The 18,300-nt window shown below is 41.2% G+C and overlaps 1 protein-coding gene across 2 annotated transcripts in view; it reads right to left on the reverse strand.

Annotated features, from left to right (window-relative positions):
- The window catches only part of TAPT1 (transmembrane anterior posterior transformation 1), a 69,850-nt gene extending 53,753 nt beyond the window's left edge, over nucleotides 1-16,097 (reverse strand). For both annotated transcript variants that reach the window (XM_032273055.1, XM_032273054.1), the window contains exons 1-2: nucleotides 14,220-16,097; nucleotides 1,983-2,113 (exon numbers count right to left, since the gene is read on the reverse strand). In XM_032273055.1, the coding sequence (XP_032128946.1) occupies nucleotides 1,983-2,113; nucleotides 14,220-15,057 (969 nt within the window). In that variant the 5' untranslated portion in view covers nucleotides 15,058-16,097. The remainder of the gene's footprint in view (nucleotides 1-1,982; nucleotides 2,114-14,219) is intronic.
- Between the last annotated feature and the right edge of the window lie 2,203 nt (nucleotides 16,098-18,300).

Consider the following 18,300-nt stretch of genomic DNA (forward strand, 5'->3'; position numbering starts at 1 on the left):
CATTATACATTTACATTCATATAAATGAAACCAAAGTTTCGTGAAACAATACTTAGCATAGGCCATGTTCTCTGATACTTCTTCTATTTTCTTAAAAAAAATTTTGATGCCAACTTATCATATTGATTACTTGACCCATTAGTGGTTCTATAGTGGACCAGACAATACAAACATGAAGTACTTACAAGTTCCTGTGAGAAATCTACCCCAAAACATTGCTTGTTATTTCAGTGTTGCTTTAAGAAGAGAAAGAAGGAAGCGTGAAACAAGCCTGTCTCTGCCGAGGTATCAGAATCAGAAGTGGATGTTGCCATTGCTCATTTGTGTTTTGCCACAGGAGGGGTAATAAAAGGGGTTAGACAGACACCAACCCACTTTGAAGCAGTCCCCAGGTTGTGTTCATAAAGTTTAGTGGGGGTTACAGGTAAATCCCTCTGTGTCTTCCCCAGAGAAAAATGGGAGTTCATAACTACTCAGACTGGCAGGAACCAAATTCCTCTGTAGAGGGCTCAGGCCAGGTGGGCAAAAGCTGACCATGGCTGGCACTGTCCGATTCACATAGCAGGCTGTCCTACCCACTTCCCCTGCATTGTGTCCTCACACTTCCATCTCATGGCTTATTACTAGAAAAAAGCTGAAAAGCAAGCTAACAGTCTTTTAAGACAAGAACAGGTTTAATCTAATTTTTTCCAAGTAAAAGAAACATCCACATACCCCATTCCTTTCTTCAGACAAAATCTTCAATAAATCCCAATATATATGACAGAGCTGTTGCTATGCTGAGGAGAAGTGCTGCAGACAGTCCTGCCCAATCCTCCTCCCTCCTTATCGGTCAGCCCGTCAGGCTCCTCCATGGAACCCTAGTCCTCTAGAAATGCAGCAATACGGTCATAGCTAAGCATATTTAATGATCCTCGCCAAAGGCAATCAAACCAGTGCCATATTTGCTCTCTCTAAATCCCACCCTAATACAGAACTCCTTAAAACTTCAGCAAGTGATGCTTCACCAATAACCTACATAAAGCAACATTTCTGAAACTGTCACTCTACATTTGGCTTTTTCTTCTATCAAACTGATAGATTGTCAGAAATAGAGTATCAGCCAAACCAGTTGGGTCCTTACTCCTTATTGCCTGCATTGTAATAGCTCTTGTTATTACAAAGTACCAATGAATCCAGCCAACCAAACTCTTGTGATAGCCACTCCAATACAAAGTATGATTCTAAGAAGATGACGGGACTATCACAAGATTTATGTTACTATAGAAGTATGAAAACATGTTTCGATATAGCTGAAGCTGAATTATTTCTTCTTTTCTTTTACAAAGAAATGTTGGAATTGCTTAGATTCATCAAATCTGGCATCACCTAGGGGAGAAGGGGCTGCTTTCTCAGCCCACTTTACTAGTCTTGATAGGATAAGGCACAGCCAAGGGAATAAGAGACGTGAAGATGCAGTGCTGCTGTTACTACACTCACCCGGTAATGCAATGCTTCCTGTGATAAAGATTAAACAAACCATATTTTTCTTTCAAGAGACTGTCTTGAATCTTTATAAATATATGTGCTTTCTGAGAAACTGAAACCTTTAAAAAGGCTGAAATTAAATAATTTATCATGCTGAATGGGAGGAAAAACCTGTTTCTAGTAAAACAGAACTGAGAGGAACTTTATAAAAGAGTACAGAAGTAGAGATTAATTCCTTAAAAGAGTTATTTGGATGTAGCACACAATGACAATAACAGGCAGAAAAGTTAAGATTTGGATAGATCTATTCATATCCTAACATTGGGTCTTGCATTAAAAATTGTAACTTTAAAGCTTCTTCCTGTAAGGAAATTTCCACTCCCCCAATACATTTACTTATTACATTATTTCAATTATTTAAAAAACTCAACTCTAGCTGTCCACCATTTTTTTTGCATAGTTAATACTTTGACGTAACTTTCAAAATGATGTCTGGTAATGAAAAAAAATAGTACCTTTTCCAATTCTCTTGGTATTCGCAAACAAGTGTATACTCTTTCTCTTCTTTCTGTATACTTGGCCTCATTATGTTCAAGGAAGTACCCTCTTGTTAGTTCAGCACTGAGGAACCTCAATAATGAAAGCTCTACAGAAAAAGAAAATGACAGAAAACAAAAAGAACAGTATTTATTAAGGAACTTACACACTCGCTAGGGCCATAGGTAATATACATTCAAAACAAAAAGACCAAAATAAACGTAATCTATAATTCTATGCCTAGAACTTAACAACTACACGCAATGTTCAACAAGCATTTTTGAGAAAAGTATTTTTCTGTGTGGTATAAACTGAAAATGCCACAGGAATATGGAAGGGAATGATTACTAAGGGCTAGAATAGTCAGAAAAGTATTTTTCAAGAGCTCAGTCTTGAGTCTTACAGGTGATACAGGACTTGCCTGGACTGGCAGAGATGAGGGATGGAAAATCAGCAGCTATCAAAAATATATAAAACAGAGCGATACATAGAGTCGAAAGGGAGCCAAGTCACACAACTGGCACTGCTTTAGTCCAACCACCATTGTGGGCGAACTACATGGATACTGGTACCCCAGCTCCCTTCTTAGTTCAGCCTCAGATATCCTGCACAAATGTCTAAACAATGCCAAATGAAGACTTACCAACATGATACTAACAATAGTTATACAAAGTGGAATCTCAACTAGATCAGAAAAACCTCCCTTTCCTTGGATCTTTCCATTCACCCATGTATTTCCTTTGTTTCTCTAAAGCAAATTACTCCGTAATCATCTCATCTCAGATGAGAAAATCAAGGTCAAAGGAAGTTAAATACTGTCCACTCACTACAATTGGCAGCTTGAGGTGAGAAGCTAAGGCTCTGGATGTTCCACACCACCTCTTCTCAGTGCATTACACTTCCCTGACAGCCCATCCCCTCAATGCCCCTCAGCACCCCTTACTTCATCTACACCTTCCTACTTTTACTCTGCAGGAGGTAAAGTCTCTTCCAGAATGCAGGTTACCAAAAGGTTTCCAACTGTCCACTGTTCTCTTTGCTCTAAGCTGGCCTTGTGGTCCTTTTTACCAAATATAGTATTAATGTTCCCTCTAAAAACTGACAGAGGAGGAAGGTTGATTTCATTTATGTGGATCTACTTAAGGAATTGCCCCTTCTGAGTGCTATGATCTAAAGCCTATACGTGAAGGGGAAAGAATTTATAGTAAAAAATATCCTTGGCAGCGTGTGGTGGCTCATGCCTGTAATCCCAGCACTTTGGGAGGCCAAGGTGGGCAAATCACAAGGTCAGGAGTTCAAGATCAGCCTGGCTAACACAGTGAAATCCTGTCTCTACTAAAAGTACAAAAAAAAAATTAGCTGGGCATGGTGGCGGACGCCTGTAGTCCCAGCTACTTGGGAGGCTGAGGCAGGAGAATCACTTGAACTCAGGAAGCAGAGGTTGCAGTGTGCTGAAATTGCGCCACTGCAGTCCAGCCTGGGCAACACAGTAAGGCTCTGTTTAAAAAAAAAAAAAAAAAAAAAAAAAAAATTTTAAAAGCCCTTAGAAAGACTGAGAAGCCAACTTGATTATGGCTCTAAACAACAGGTCTACAACAGCTTACCTCCTCCAGCACTTAAACAGAGGCCTAATTCTTTGAGTATTATGTCAAGTGGCTTGCTTATGTTAGGATTTATTCCATATACATGTGTATACACACACACACACACACACACACACACACACACACTCTCTCTCTCTCTCTCTCTCTCTCTTTAAAAACCAAATTCATAATCTGTTTGGGGAGTCAGTGTTACCGTGACAGATATCTGGAGCTGAAACAGCAGGAGAGAAAAGCAGACTTCTTTCTATCTATGTCAGCCTCAGGCAACAGGAAGTGGACTCTATCTATGTGTTGTACTTTCTGTCTTCGGTACATTTACAGTTGAAGTCATGTGGGTCACATGTATGCAACATGTGAACTCTACTGTACATATTAACAAATGTTTGGATTTAAAGGATTTAGTCTAATCAAATCCATGTAGGGTAGAACTTCTGGTTAGCAACTTTCTAATATGTGCTATGCTGGCTAGAACCAGAATGAAATCTGTTCTCTCAAGAGGAGAGAAAGCAAGCCTTCTGAGTTGCAAACAAAAGCAGCCAAGACTAATGAAAGATAAAAAGAATCATACTCAGTTCAGTCAGTTTTCCAATTAGGAAGAAAAGTATGTTTCGATTAGTTGGTATCTACAAATACCAGTTCTTTCATGTAAGAATTGAAAAGCACAGGACTTTCAGAAGCAGAGGTGATTCTACATACATAATTTTTCACTGACCTTAGTGAACTCGAAATTTGAACTCCAGGGGTCACTTCACCATACTCTCCAGACAGCAGCCAACCTTGCAGCTTCCCCATCCCTCCCTCCTACCCAAACCTGATTTACTGGTGCTCTTCTCTCTTGAATGGCTAATTTTTCCCATCTAAGTCTCTTTGGCAGCTCTTCCACCTCTACCTGACTCTGAAATGTTTGCTGGCTCAGTGCTCTATTCACTACAGTAAAATGTCAGCCCTCCTCTAATGCTGGTATTCTCCAATATGTCCTCATCATTTTTTCTAGTATTTATTTCCTATACATACTTTGTTTCCTATATATTCCTAACTAAAATTAAAACCACATCAAAATCCTAAAGTCATCACATCTTCAGCTCTGGCTCATATTTCCAACAGCTTCCTCTATCTGGATATCTCATAGGCACTGAATCACCTACAAAATGAAAGCGGTATCTTGCCCACTGATTCTGTACCTCTCCTGAAGTCCAGACTTTAGTTCCTGGCTTTACCAGCGACACACAGTTGCTGTACTAGAAGCCCAGGGCCAATCTTGACAATCTCCTCACTCTTCTTACCAAGGCCTACCAATTCTTCCTTTAAAACACTAACTTTTTCCCCTTTTTGCTATACTCCACCCTAGTTTAATCCTCCCTACCTCTCTTAAGTTTACTGCAAAAGCTTCTTGACTGAGCACCATTCTTCCCATCTTTCCTCCCTTCAGTGCTAACTCAACTTGGCAGTTAGTCAGCACCTCACACAGATCAGATATGGCTCTGAAACCCTTCAGTGGTTCTTCATTACCTACGGAATAAAGTCCTATCTCCTCAGTGCAGGCCATCCTAGATCCTTTACGACTGGCAACAGACCATCTATTTAGTCATGCTTCACACCTGGCTCGCCTGAGTCTCTAGGTCACAATTTTCTGCTTATCGTATTTTTCATTTCTCCCAAACATGTCAATGGATTCACACTGTTCCTTGGTCCAAGAATTCTCTATCAGTTTTCTAGGAGTGATCATGCCCAGACATTACCTTCTCTGTGAAGACTTCCCTAAGTTTCTCAGGCAGAGTCTGTCCTTTCCCCTGCTTGGCTTCTATAGTACCTGCACTTGCCTGTGATTTTCCACAGCTTACTACATTCATTTTCTTGTCTGGTTTTCTCGTTTATCTTTTCATCACTAGGACTCAGCACATAATAGGTACTCAACAAATGTTTGCTAAAACGATATATGGGTCAGAGAAGAAGGAAAATCACAGAGAACAAAAACCATCAGACAGTGAAAATCTAAAAACGAAATAGAAAGGGAAGTGACTAAGAAAAGAAAGAATTATAGACATAAAATGAAGTGGCCAAATTAGTCTCTTTAGGAGGCAGGCAACAAAGAACAGAACTGACACAGAATTGAGGAAGCAATGCAATCGGCCAACTGGGCTACACTTTCATGTGGGTGATTTGTCCCTTCTGATATGATGATGTCTGCAATTTTCCCATTTTACTTTATCGCTAAATTTCTCTACTGAAAGATGATCTATATAAATACAAAAGTAGAATTAGTCAAAATGTTCAATAGTAATGGGATTGCTTAATCAATAACAATGTACCAATATAAAAAAAAAAAAAATCAGAAGTGGCAAAAGAAGAGCATACCAGATACTTGAGAAAAGAACTTGGGATGATGACAGAATTGTTCTGAGACTCAGGGAGTTAGCAGGGAAGTAGTGAAAAGCTTCACTCAATGTAGCAGCTACTGAGGATACAGGAGCCTCTACACTGTATGTGTAGCTAAGTGACTATAAAGGTAACCCAACAGGTACCCGAAGCTCATACCCCTGAGGAAACAAGGTACCATGATGCAGTCACAGCTAGTGAGTGCCCTGGCTTCAGGAATAAGGAGACCCTCACTGTCAACACTAAGTGCAAGGAAAGAAGTTAGGCAGCCCACAAGCATGCCATCTGGGTTAAAGAGGTCAGAAACACATTACTGCACAATCATTCAAAATTTTAAAAAGCAAATTAAATAAAAAGGTTTATTTGGGGCCAGGTGTGGTGGCTCATGCCTATAATCATAGCACTTTGGGAGGCCAAGGAAAGCAGATCACCTGAGGTCAGGAGTTCGAAACCGGCCTGCCCAAAATAGTGAAACCCCATCTCCACTAAAAATACAGAGGCAGGAGAATCGCTTGAACCCAGAAGGCAGAGGTTGCAGTGAGCTGAGATCACCCCAGTGTACTTCAGCTTGGACAACAAGAGCAAAATTCCGTATCAAAAAAAAAAAAAAGGTTTATTTAAATTCTCCACAATGGTGTCTTCTCTGGTGACTGCAGATAGATGACAGCTTTGACCATAATGAGAGTTGTGTTGTGACCTACAGAAGAGCATGGGATTAGCAATCAGAGGAAGGGAGTCCTGGTACTAGCTCTCCACATATTAGTCCTGGGACCCTGGTGCAGTCACAGGTGTCAATTTTACCGAAGAGAAAACGGAAGCTTAGAGAAGTTTTTAATACCTGTCAACTGTTTGCCTTATCCACAGAATCATCAAAGGACTAAGAGAGTATTTGTATGAAAGTATATAAAATCTGCAAAGCATGAAACAGTGTCTTGAACTACTTCCTATAAACTTCACAAGTACTGTAGTATTACAATTCTGGTTTGGTGGTTATCTTCTTGTTCTATGGTTAAAAGGTAATATAACAAATAAGTATATTAATAAACTATATCACCAAAGTAATTTTCTGTAATAGGGTGTCATACAACATAAACACATGAGTGTTTTAATTACAAGTACAAAACAATGCTGTGTCAGGATTCTACCTCTAGATATATGAGAATTTTAATTATAAATACTAGTTTAGATTCTACAATGAAGAATTTAAAAAGTCAAAGAATAAAAACGTAACCTATTTTGAGTGTACAGCTCTCACAACTATGAAACAGGTTCTACTGTTATACCCATTTTGCAGCTGAAGAAACCAAGGCCCAGAGAGGCTAAGGAGATCTCCAGGGTCACAAAAGAAGCAAGCAGAAAAGCCAGAATTCAAAGTCAAGCAGTCTATGGGTAGAGTGTGCGTGCTTTTCACCATTAGATAGCTTTGCCTATCATTGCCTCAAGTGCTTTTGTAAACATGCCACTGTGTTATTTCTGGAAAGTTAGGAGCCCTCTGTCCCTACCCTTTCTCTGCACTCCCACTGTACCTTGAGCTAACTTCTGTGAAGCTACACTCTTTACTAGTTGCTCCCTTACAAGACCATGAACCTTCTGAGAGCAGGCCCCATGTATCTCCATATTCTCGAAGTCCAGCCCTGGGTGAGTTCTGAAAGTAAGAGTAGTCTTTGTGTACAATTAGTGCCATGCTAATTGGCTAGTGAACTGTTTTAAATGATACATTAAAGAAATACTAACCACAACAACAAAGTTTCATAAGGTTAAATATCTTGAAAGCTTTACCTTACCTCCTTCTCACCTACTCCTGGAGAAGTGGGCGTATTTTAGGGATTAGGATCCTTCTACTTTGCAGTACAAGGCAGTTGACAAAGGTCTTGCACACACTACTTCATACAATTCTCGCTACAATCATGACAGTTAAAGAAAGTAATTAATGGTGTCCATATTTCGCAAATGAAAAAATTGTGGTTCACAGAAGTTGAAAGACTTGTCCAAAGTCACTGAAAAGCTAAGGGGTAAACTGGGAATAGCACCTAGTTCAGCATGCTCTCTCCCCTATATGAAAATGATCATCCATCTCTCTGACAATTATAATTTGGCTGTGATTCACAGTGAAGGAGGTAGGAGGGTGCACTGCCTCACTGCCAGAGCCATCGAATTAGCCTTGCTGCTTCTGCTCTACCGGGACCACTCCCATCTTTCCTAGAAAAGGCTGCATTTCCCAGCGTACCACTCAATCCTCAGTGCTGAGGTATACCTGTGTTTCAGTGTTTCGCTTGCTTTTATTTTGTTAAAAGTTGCTCTCTAGCATTCTATAGACCTATCTGAACTTATATGTCCTATGATTTGGGGTATAGTTGCCTGGGTAAGTATTTAGCAAAGCCACTGTTCTTTACCTATGGGTATCATCAAGAACTCTGATAGCCAAGTACATCTTAACTTCTGTCAGACTTTCATGGTATTTCAGTCCTTCTAAGCAAAACAGTCACTCTTATGCCAAACAGCTGCCTTTACATTTTAAGAATAAGTATTTTTCAAAATAAAATAACCCAAATACTTACTTTCTGAACACTGATTTAAGTTTTTTAAGATGTCAATTAATTTTAGTTCATTTGTCTCAATCTTACCAGGAAGAAATATCACTCACTAAAAGTCTTTTAAAAATAGACACTTCGGGAGGCTAAGGTGGGCAGATCATGAGGTCAAGAGACCCAGACCATTCTGGCCAACATGGTGAAACCCCATCTCTACTAAAAATACAAAAATTAGCTGGACATGGTGGCGAGTACCTGTAGTTCCAGCTACTCAAGTGGCTGAGGCAGGAGAATTGCTTGAACTTGGGAGGCAAAGGCTGCAGTGAGCCGAGATTGCACCACTGCACCCCACCCTGGAAAAAGAGCGAGACTCTTTCTAAAAAAAAAAAAAAAAAAAAAAAGAAACATTTTACTGTTTAATTATAACATAAACAAATGCTTCTATATTAGAAGAACTATGTTTTGTCAAGTGTGAATTTTCTTTCTTTTCTTTCTTTTTTTTTTTTTTTGAGACAGGGTCTCACTCTGTTGCCTAGGCTGCAGTGGCAGCACAGTCCTGGCTCACTGCAACCTCTGCCTCTGGGGCTCAAGCGATCCTCTTGCCTCAGCCTCTCTAGTAGCTGGGACTACAGGTACATCCTACCATGCCCAGCTAAGTTTTGTATTTTTTATAGAGACTGGGTTTTGCTATGTTGTCTAGGCTGGTCTTGAGCTCCTGGGCTCAAGCGATCTACCCACCTTAGCTTCCCCAAGTGCTGCAATTACAAGTGTGAGCCACCATGCTTGGCTGTCAACTGTGAGTATTTAATACGAAGAAAATAATACCAATCGTCAATCCAAATCAATTCCTTCAGCATATTTTTATATGATGTCACCTCCTACCACAGAACTGCTCTTTGATCCGGTACCTTAAATTGAGAAAAAGGACAGTATAAATTGCTTTTTCCTCAACCCTAAAAGAAAAACACAATGTTCAAGTATCTTCTAAGGAGGCTTATTTTAGAAATAAGAACCTAATATTAAAAAATATTAATTAAAAGTAATGAGTAATCATATTTATATGTTCAGTAATATGCCTAAATATATCTTTCTTAAAGTAGCATTGAGCATTTAAAAAGTTGGAAAGTAATACTGGTTAACTGTTTGGAAAATATGAAACATGCAAATCTCCATAGTCTTAATACAAAACTTTAGTAAACTTAATAAAGTTTACACTAAAATATTAAATAAGCTTATTAAACAAATATAGAGACACACTCTTGTACAAGGCCAGTTAGTAATCAACTTTACTGGGAATCAATAATAAAACAGCAATTTTGCCTTCCTAAGTCAAACATTAAGTAAAAGAACCATTTTACACAATATATTCAAGTTTTTAAGATCTTCAAAAAAATGTTTATGGTCTCATTTAGGGGAGTGAAGAGTGGAATATATATAAAGGTATAGATGGAAAACACGTATATAAAAAAAGTGACTTTTTTTCCAAGGACATAAAGTTAAAAAGCAAAGGATTACAAATGAGAACAGAATATCATTAATTTGATAGTCAATGCTATGTAGTCTTTCTAGAGATGTCTTTTATGCTAGTAGTACCCAAATTGGAGCACAAATGAGCTGCTAGGATTGAATTTTGGGGAGTAAACTAAGTTAAAGTTAAAAATTATAAAAAGCCAAGAAACTGAACTGATCAAAACCCTAAATCAGTAACTTTTCATTGTTTAGTTTATACATACTAATTAAGTAAAGCAAGTGAGAATTTTAAAAGCAAAGCAATAGTTTGTCAGAAGAAGTTAATTTTACTTTGTATCTGCTTTGTTGTTACTCGAAGTCATTTCCCAGTTTGATAATTATTTTTCTTTGTAAAGAAGTTAATTTACTCTAGATCATAATTTTAGAGTCAGTCACCCTTTAATCATCCATTAGGTTAATTTTGGGGCCACTGGAATAACTATGTGATACACGCTATGGATGGTGAAAACTGATTAAATGAAAACATATTTTAATAAAAATGTGGTATTTTTAAGAAGAAACTGACAAATTTTCAACTACACAAAGAATATGACATATGTAATATGAATAGTTAAAACCTCTGTCCCACTCAAAACCTTTTGAAGGTATTACTAAAAGTTCAGTTGACTTTTCTGGGTTTCAATCTTCCTGCCTCTGCTCAACCTCTAACAGACATGAAACAAGAAGAGGTCTAACCATGGTTAAAGGGAGAGGAGAGAGGCAAAAGAGATGGATAAGAAGTTGAAGTTTTAGAAGTCCAGAGTCACTATTAAAGGAGGAAAGAAACAGGTCCACGGCACTGTTACCAGTAGAAACAATGTTCCCCTATACCTGACTTCAAGTTTTCTTGTTTTACAAGCAATATCTATTCCTATGCATCTCCAATATCTGCATTACACAGGTATTGTTTCATCCACACAGGTAGGTGCTACCCTAATTTACACCAAGCCTTCTGTTAAGTCTCCATGGTGACTAGAACCAACCTAGATGCTTCAGATACTGAACTATCTAACAGTGGCATTATGAAACAGAGCCAAATGGATTAGGCAAGCAGTCTAAGCAAGCACAGAGTTTACAAAGCAATTCAACAACCCAACCAAGCCAAAAACACAGATTTCCTAATGCTTAGTCCAAAGTTGGTTTGCTGGATTTAGATTCCTAAATAAAAATATGGCCATACAGAAAATCTCCTTCCTAGGACTTCTGCAGATGAATCCAGTGAAGTACAACCAGAAAAAACATAATATGTGTTTATTATTTGGTTTTATGTCAAAAGGGACAATAGAAGTTGATATACTTTTAAGGATAGGAAAAAAAAGACAGAAGAGATTAATCTGCAGTTCTTGATAACTACTATAACCAGAGTCCAAGGCCAGTAACCACATAAGCAACAAGGGAATACACAGTGACCACTCTGAGAGAGCAAATGAAAATAGGAATGATGAGTGGGATAGCCAATTTTAACTATGTTAAAAGGTGTAAGTACTCGCATCTGAGACAAGCTTCAGCCTACTGCCAGGCTAAATATAAGTCAGAACGGGAGTTCCAAGAACCAAGTGATAAGGAAAAGGAAGCTTACACTTGATGGAGACACACATATATATAATACAACATATGGCATATACAGCTGTTCATCCAAACAAATATACATATTTAGTTTCTAAACATGTAAATCAACAAGGAGAGATATAAAACACAAAATGAATCTCAGATACCACATTTTATTTTATTCAGATGGAAAAGGTTTGGATAAGTACCTATTAAGTACATTTATTTAGGGAGTTCTAGGCTGTTGGGCCTGATCAACAAATGTCTTATTTGTAGGAGCCCTAAATTCCTTGTGAGAAATGATAAAGAGGACTTTGCAACTAACTGATGGTTCGGCCACCAAGACACTAAGATTATGACTTTCAAAAAGAAAAGCCAAAGGCTGCCTTAACTTGCAGGGGGATCTAGAGCTCAAGAGCAGGGGTGCTAGGCCCTCTGAGGCACCACCAGAATATAAAAAATCGACAATACCTTAAGTCCGAGCATCTAGCCTTGGAGGACTAGTTTGATTCAGGGATAAATGCTATCCAAATGACAATACGTGCTGCCACTCAAAGGCCCTCTGATCCAGGCCAGCTCCTAGGGAATCATTTTTCTAAATTTTTAAAAGGAGGGGAAGGAAGGATTACAGAGCAGTGGAAGAGGGCAGCTCTAGACTTAGCAGTCTGGGCAACGAAGGACTTAAATAATTCAGTCTCTAGTGGGGAAACCTCTAACAAATGTGGTTATCAGAGCTACAGGCTGGGTGCTAGCAGTGGTAGGAGCTATGTGACTAGCAGAGCAGGCACACCAGGAGAAAAGAAGCAGGGGTTCAAATGGAGGCCCAGAGAGAACACTGGCCAGTGGCTCCAGCTGAAATATTCCTGGAATTTGGAATTCTCACCTAAATCCTGATCGCCAAGGCTAGTGTGACTTGGTATAGCAAGAGTGCCACTGACATCTCACACAAAACCAATGGAACTGCGGAAAGAACAAGGACTACCCCAACAGGTAAACCTGGAGGCATCTCCCTGATAATGACTTCCTGCAACTATGGGTTACAAAAATCCAGCCTTAAACATGGTGAACCATATTGGTGAAGAATGGATATGTGGTATAACGAAGCCCATGGAAGTCCAGGCATCCAGACGCATCCCAGGTATGCAGTCTCAGAAAGAGCCAGGGAAGAAGTGTTAAGTGATACTGCAAGCTCAAGGTCTATGTTCATCAGTACGCTCCACACAACTTCATTTCCTCTCCATGCAAACAACAAAAAAGGGCTTTTAAATGGTGGCTTTCCTGCAACTGAGAAATATTTTAAAGAAAATATAGTGAAGCCTGGCCCCATCTATTCATATTTACAACAGAACGCTTTTAATATTCAAGTCTAAGTAAGTAAACAGGGAGTTAAGAGATTTGATATTTTGTCTTACTTAGATCCTGCCAATTCAGAAAGTAAATACTCTTGCAAGCAAACGTTTAACTTAGAACTAAACCAAATAAAGTATGGTTGAGAATTCTTAAGTAGTTAATTGAAAAAGACCAAACAAGACAGTTTGTAATTTTCCAAAGATAGGGACCGCTTCAAAATCGAACCTATGTCCAGTTCTGGGAATTAGCAAGTCAATTAGAATTTCATCTGATCAACTTTATGGTCCTTTAAGTACTCTTAAGATTTCAGTACTCAAGTACAATAAATGATGTAATCAGCCTCACAACTTAAACAGTTATTTAGATGAACTGCAGGAAATAATGGCTAACAGCCCCTTTTGGACAACAGAAATAATTTTTTAGTTGGAAGAAATTTAATGGAGTTATGGTTCAGTTGCTGTTTAAAGTTTAGACTTAGGCAATAATTAAATCGTTGGGTTCACTCTATATTCAACAAGACATCCATATCAAAATCTTTTTTTCATTTAGAACAAATTTGCAACTGCAATATGAATACAAATGCAATTTAAAAAAATTCTTTAAAAACGAGAAAAAAACTTACAGCTTATAGGAATTGTAACATTTTAACAATATGTTTAAAACCGGTCATTGAATGGTGTCTTAATAAGTACACATTTTCTCATCCAGCAATTTTTTTTTTTTTTTTTGACATTAAGTTTCAGTTTAGAAAAAGTTCAGGTGCAACATTTTATGGAGTGCTAAATAGTTCTGTCCTGGGCAAAACTACTGAACCATGGTCACTACCACACCGTTAGCTGTCTGTGAAAAATCTATTCGGAAGGCAAGTTAACAGGTTTTTATGGCTCAAGTTCGCTTAAAATACAGAACAAAAAAAGTCACCTTGGCATGAACATAATTAAGAAATCAGCCGTGTGCTTCTCACGTTTGGGCTCCCTGAGACGTGAGATGCCCGCCAACCTAAGACCTTCCGAGGACGGTGCAAGGACCGGGACAGAACTTCCCCGGCCACAGACCCCCTCCAGTGCACACCTGGCCTGGCGCGGCCGCGGGGGCCACTGGGCTGCGCGTGGAACCCGCCCGAGGAGCTGTCAGCGACCGCTGAGCCTCGGCGGCTGGGCGCGCCCACAGCCTGGGCGGCCTCCGGTGACAGCGGCGGCCGCGGGGCTCAGGGGCCGGGGCCCCAAAGCGCCCCCGCCGCCCTCGGTCCCCAGTCCGCCCCTCGGCGCCCGCCGCGGCCTAGCGCCACCAGCCTCACCTGTGCGGCCGCGGCGCCTCTCCCGCCGCCGGTCGCTCTCGTAGAAGCCCAGCGTCTCCGTGTGCTGAGGCGCCGGCGGGGGCCCCTGTCCGCCGCTGCCGCCCGGCTGCTCCGCCTCGCCGCGGCCGTCCCGCTGCGGGCCGTCCACGCCGCCACCGCCGCCTTCTCCCAGGGCAGCCGCGTCGCCGACGCCCGCCATGTTTCGAGCACAACAAACCGTCCCCGCCGCCTCCCTCCAGGCTCTGGCTCGGCCTCCGCCTCCGGCCAGCCCCCTCCCCGCCTCGCCCCGCCCCTCGCCGGAGCCCGGGCCGCCGCCGCCGCCGCCACCACCCTCCGCGGCCCGCCGACCGGCGCGCACCATTGGCGTCAGCGATGCGTGTGAGGCAGCCGTCGCCGCCGCTGCCGCCGCCGCCACGGCCGCAGCCATCTTCTTTTTGCCCTCCCCGTGGCGGGTGGCTGCTTCCCGCGCTGTGGCGGGCTCTGCCGGCCGGGGCACCGCACCGGGCTCCATGCAGCCGGGCTGCGTGGCCGGGCAGAGCTGGCGCCTCCGGGGCTCGGGTCGGGGACCAGGCAGGAACGGGCCGGGGATGGCGGGCGATGAGTCGTCCGTGGAGCCCCAGGGAGGCTGCCGCAACGACTGCTGCCCGCAGTCTGCGAGGTGTCCGGTCGCCCGCCCGGGGCCCCTTTTGCAGACTCGGTACCCGGAGTGCGCCGGCGCCGCCCGCCAGGTCTTCTCACTGCTGGCGCGGACTCGGTGGCGGGGGCCGGGCTCCAGATCCGCGACTTCCGCGAGCGCCGGCCCTGCGTGCCCACTATTTTGGTTCCATCTCTTCTGCATATTTATGCTTGCCCGTCACATTCCCTGGCCTCTGAGTGTCCTCTGGCAGTTTCCAAAGCACTTGAGCAAGAAGGAGCTTGGGGAGCTTCACAACAGGTGGGGGCGCGCAGGGGAGGGGCTGCGGCGGGACCAGCAGAGCGCTTCATGGGCTGGGGCGCCCGCCGAGTTTCCACACTGTGTTTCGGGACTGGGGCTAGAAGACAGCCCTTGGCCGCCACTGTGTCCTTACTTTGTCGCTTTACTTGGGGCTGGACCTCCCCTTTCCAGCTCTGGCGTGTGACCCCGCACCAGCGTGGTGTCGAGATCACCACCCGCTGGGGCCGTGGGAGCGAAAGTGCACCAGGCTCGAGGAAGGCGGGGACCTTTTCCCCGCTCCCCAAGTGATGCGCCCTCCAGTGAGGGGACAGTAGTACCTCCATTTCCCTTGTGCCGGCTTCGGGATTCAGCTGTGCTTTTGAGTCCCTGATTAGCAAAAGCAAAAGGAGTTCCTCCCCGAACACTAAGCTTCCTGGAAACTTCCCTAGCCTTAAACTTGAGAACCACATATAAATAGGCCCTGAAGGTTACCTGATTGCAATCTGAGCAAGTTTAAAACGGACTGGGCTGCTTTGGGCAGCACAGCCACCTGGCATTCCGACAGCTGAGCAGGAGGCAGAGGTGAGAGACCAAGATGGACTAAAAATGTCCCAACAGCTTGGAGCCTACCCTCGGCCCAGGCTCGTTGAAAGCAGGAACATTCGGTGAAGCCGTCGGAACCTTATCCTTCATGAAATGGGACTGCTCACAGGATTAGATATCTGAGCCAATCCTGTGACCGTCCTCCATCGAATTATCTGTTTGATTGTATGTGATCAAAACTGAGCCTCTCTGAAACAATTGAAAACAAATACTCTCGTCAAATCTTAAGATCGTTTTGAAAATCAAAAGGTATGGAAAGTGTGGTTTCTAAACTTTCTTCAGCCCAAATTCTATTGTTCTTTGATCTTGTATCGTGTAAGATCATACCCATTCCATTATGCGTATTGATTGTCAAGAAGGAAGTAGGCTTTTATTGCTGTTTATGTCCGTTTCCATTTATTGTCTCCCCACATTTATTGGGTTGGTGCCTCTGCCTTTAAGTTAACAGGAGCTGGAAAGGAAAGAATCCCAGGTTCTGTTTCCCAAGGCAGCCAGTCGTCAGAATGGACTTTCCTCGTTTTCTATTATGAGACCTGGGGAAAGACATTCAGTCTCAAAGGCTGTGCCTATCCTTTTAAATAGAAGAGAGAGAAGAGAAAGCAGCCGTGCCAAGGCTAGATACTGACTGAAGCAGGAGGAGCAAATTGGAAATGTGGAAATGGGAATGTGGGCAAGTTGAGGGACTTGTAGCTTCTCAGTTTGAGTCTTTTCATTGAACTGCTTTATTGTATTTGACATGTGAAAATGCACAATTTCAAACAAGTGAAGTGAACATACAAGAAAGCATTTAAAAAACAACCATTAATAAAAATAATTTTTCAGTTGATCCTATTCTTCCCTTGTATAGGTGTTGATATTCAGACAATCAGATAGCTTATTGCATATGAAAAGTTGTTTTCTTTGAGTTAATTCAACATATTGCAACTTTTTCAGAATCCAGGAAAAGAGCATTTTTAAATATGTATTTGGAATCTTCAAAATATTCAGTTACAAATTACCTTAAAATAAGAAATGTTTATGCAGCATAGAAGAACAAGCAGTTCTCTGAGGAAGATAAATAGCAGTTAAAATATCATAATGCACTTTATATCAGTTGTAAAAAGAAAGATGCAGGCTTATATTTACGATATTACCATTAGAAAACAATATGAGTATTGAAGAAACATAGCAACCCTAGCCATTCAATAGGCCTCAAATAACATTCTGAGTTAATTTATAAGATAAAACCAGGATTTGGATGACAAGGACAATATTGACCATCATTATTATCCAAATCCTGGTTTCATCTTATAACTGACTTTAGGGGTAATTCTAGTGTATTGTCCCTTAAAGATGTTTGAAATTAATTTCATACACTTTTCCTGAATCAATTTAAGTATTGATTTCACAAACAATAAGATGGTGTGCTGTAGCATGTCATTGCACTAGTAAGAAAAATATACTCCACTAGTGGGAAACAGTTTCAGTAGAGGAAAGTGATGAATATTGAATGTGAGTGCAGAAATCAGAGATTGATAAAGTCTTATGATTGCTATACACACTGTGAGGCTACTGTATTTTGAAAATTGCAAAACAAAATATTTTTAAAAGAACAAAATTGGGGGAGTAGCATACACTACTTTCAAAAATAAATTGCATAACTTCATATTTCAGTTTGTTAAAGATTTAACAATTGTGATTTTATGGCTAAAGAAAATATACTGAACCCATTATATATAAACTATGGATTCAGAACTCCAGAAAATTATCTTAATGAGGCATATAAACTCCTTTTGCTTAATGTCCACACCAAATTATTATGGTCTGCCATTTCATGAAATAACAAGAGTTTTAAAATAAGTGATGGTTTTTAGTTTGTATATCTGTATTCTTTCCTACCAGCAATAGTACAGTAGTACAAGGGCCAACAGTTATAAGCCTTGGGAAAGATACTGTTTTGGCCATGTATTTCGGCTTTGTGACCCTGGAAAGAGGGTTGCAGAGGGCCACTGTGGCCCTCAGTGTCTTTTATTGGTAAGTGGGGGCAACATCTCTTGTATAATGAGAGCTGGAAAAAAATTGATTTTCCTTTTATTCTCCCTTCTTTTCATTTAGACTGGAGTTTTCACTTTTTAACTACAAAGCAATTTATCTCTTGATAACACTTCTAGTGTATTGTCCTTAAAATATTTTTGAAATTAGTTCCATACACTTTCCTGAGTAATGAAAACATTACATATTTGTTAACTTGAAATAATCCCAAGTCATGAGAAGGCCTGGATTCTGTTTGGCCCTTCGACTAAAGTCTTTGACCAAAGGAGCACAGGTGACCCCTCTCTGCTTCATTTTCTGACCTGTAGAGTAGTGGACTCAATGACCGATCCTCTCTTCTAGCTCCAAAATACTGGGCTAAACTCCACGCAACTCACTTTGTAGATTCTTGGACTTCTGAGTTTAAAATAGTAGACAGGCTTGGTACTATCAACATTTGTAGAAAAAAACGAATGCTTGGAGTCACTTTGTAATTGAGTCTAAGGTTTGAATGCACAGAATTCAAATACTGTAATGGTGTTGATAACATATCAA

Source organism: Sapajus apella, unplaced genomic scaffold (genome assembly GCF_009761245.1).
Source record: "Sapajus apella isolate SASKATOON/1434 unplaced genomic scaffold, GSC_monkey_1.0 scaffold5, whole genome shotgun sequence".
Classification (NCBI taxonomy): Eukaryota; Metazoa; Chordata; class Mammalia; order Primates; family Cebidae; genus Sapajus; species Sapajus apella.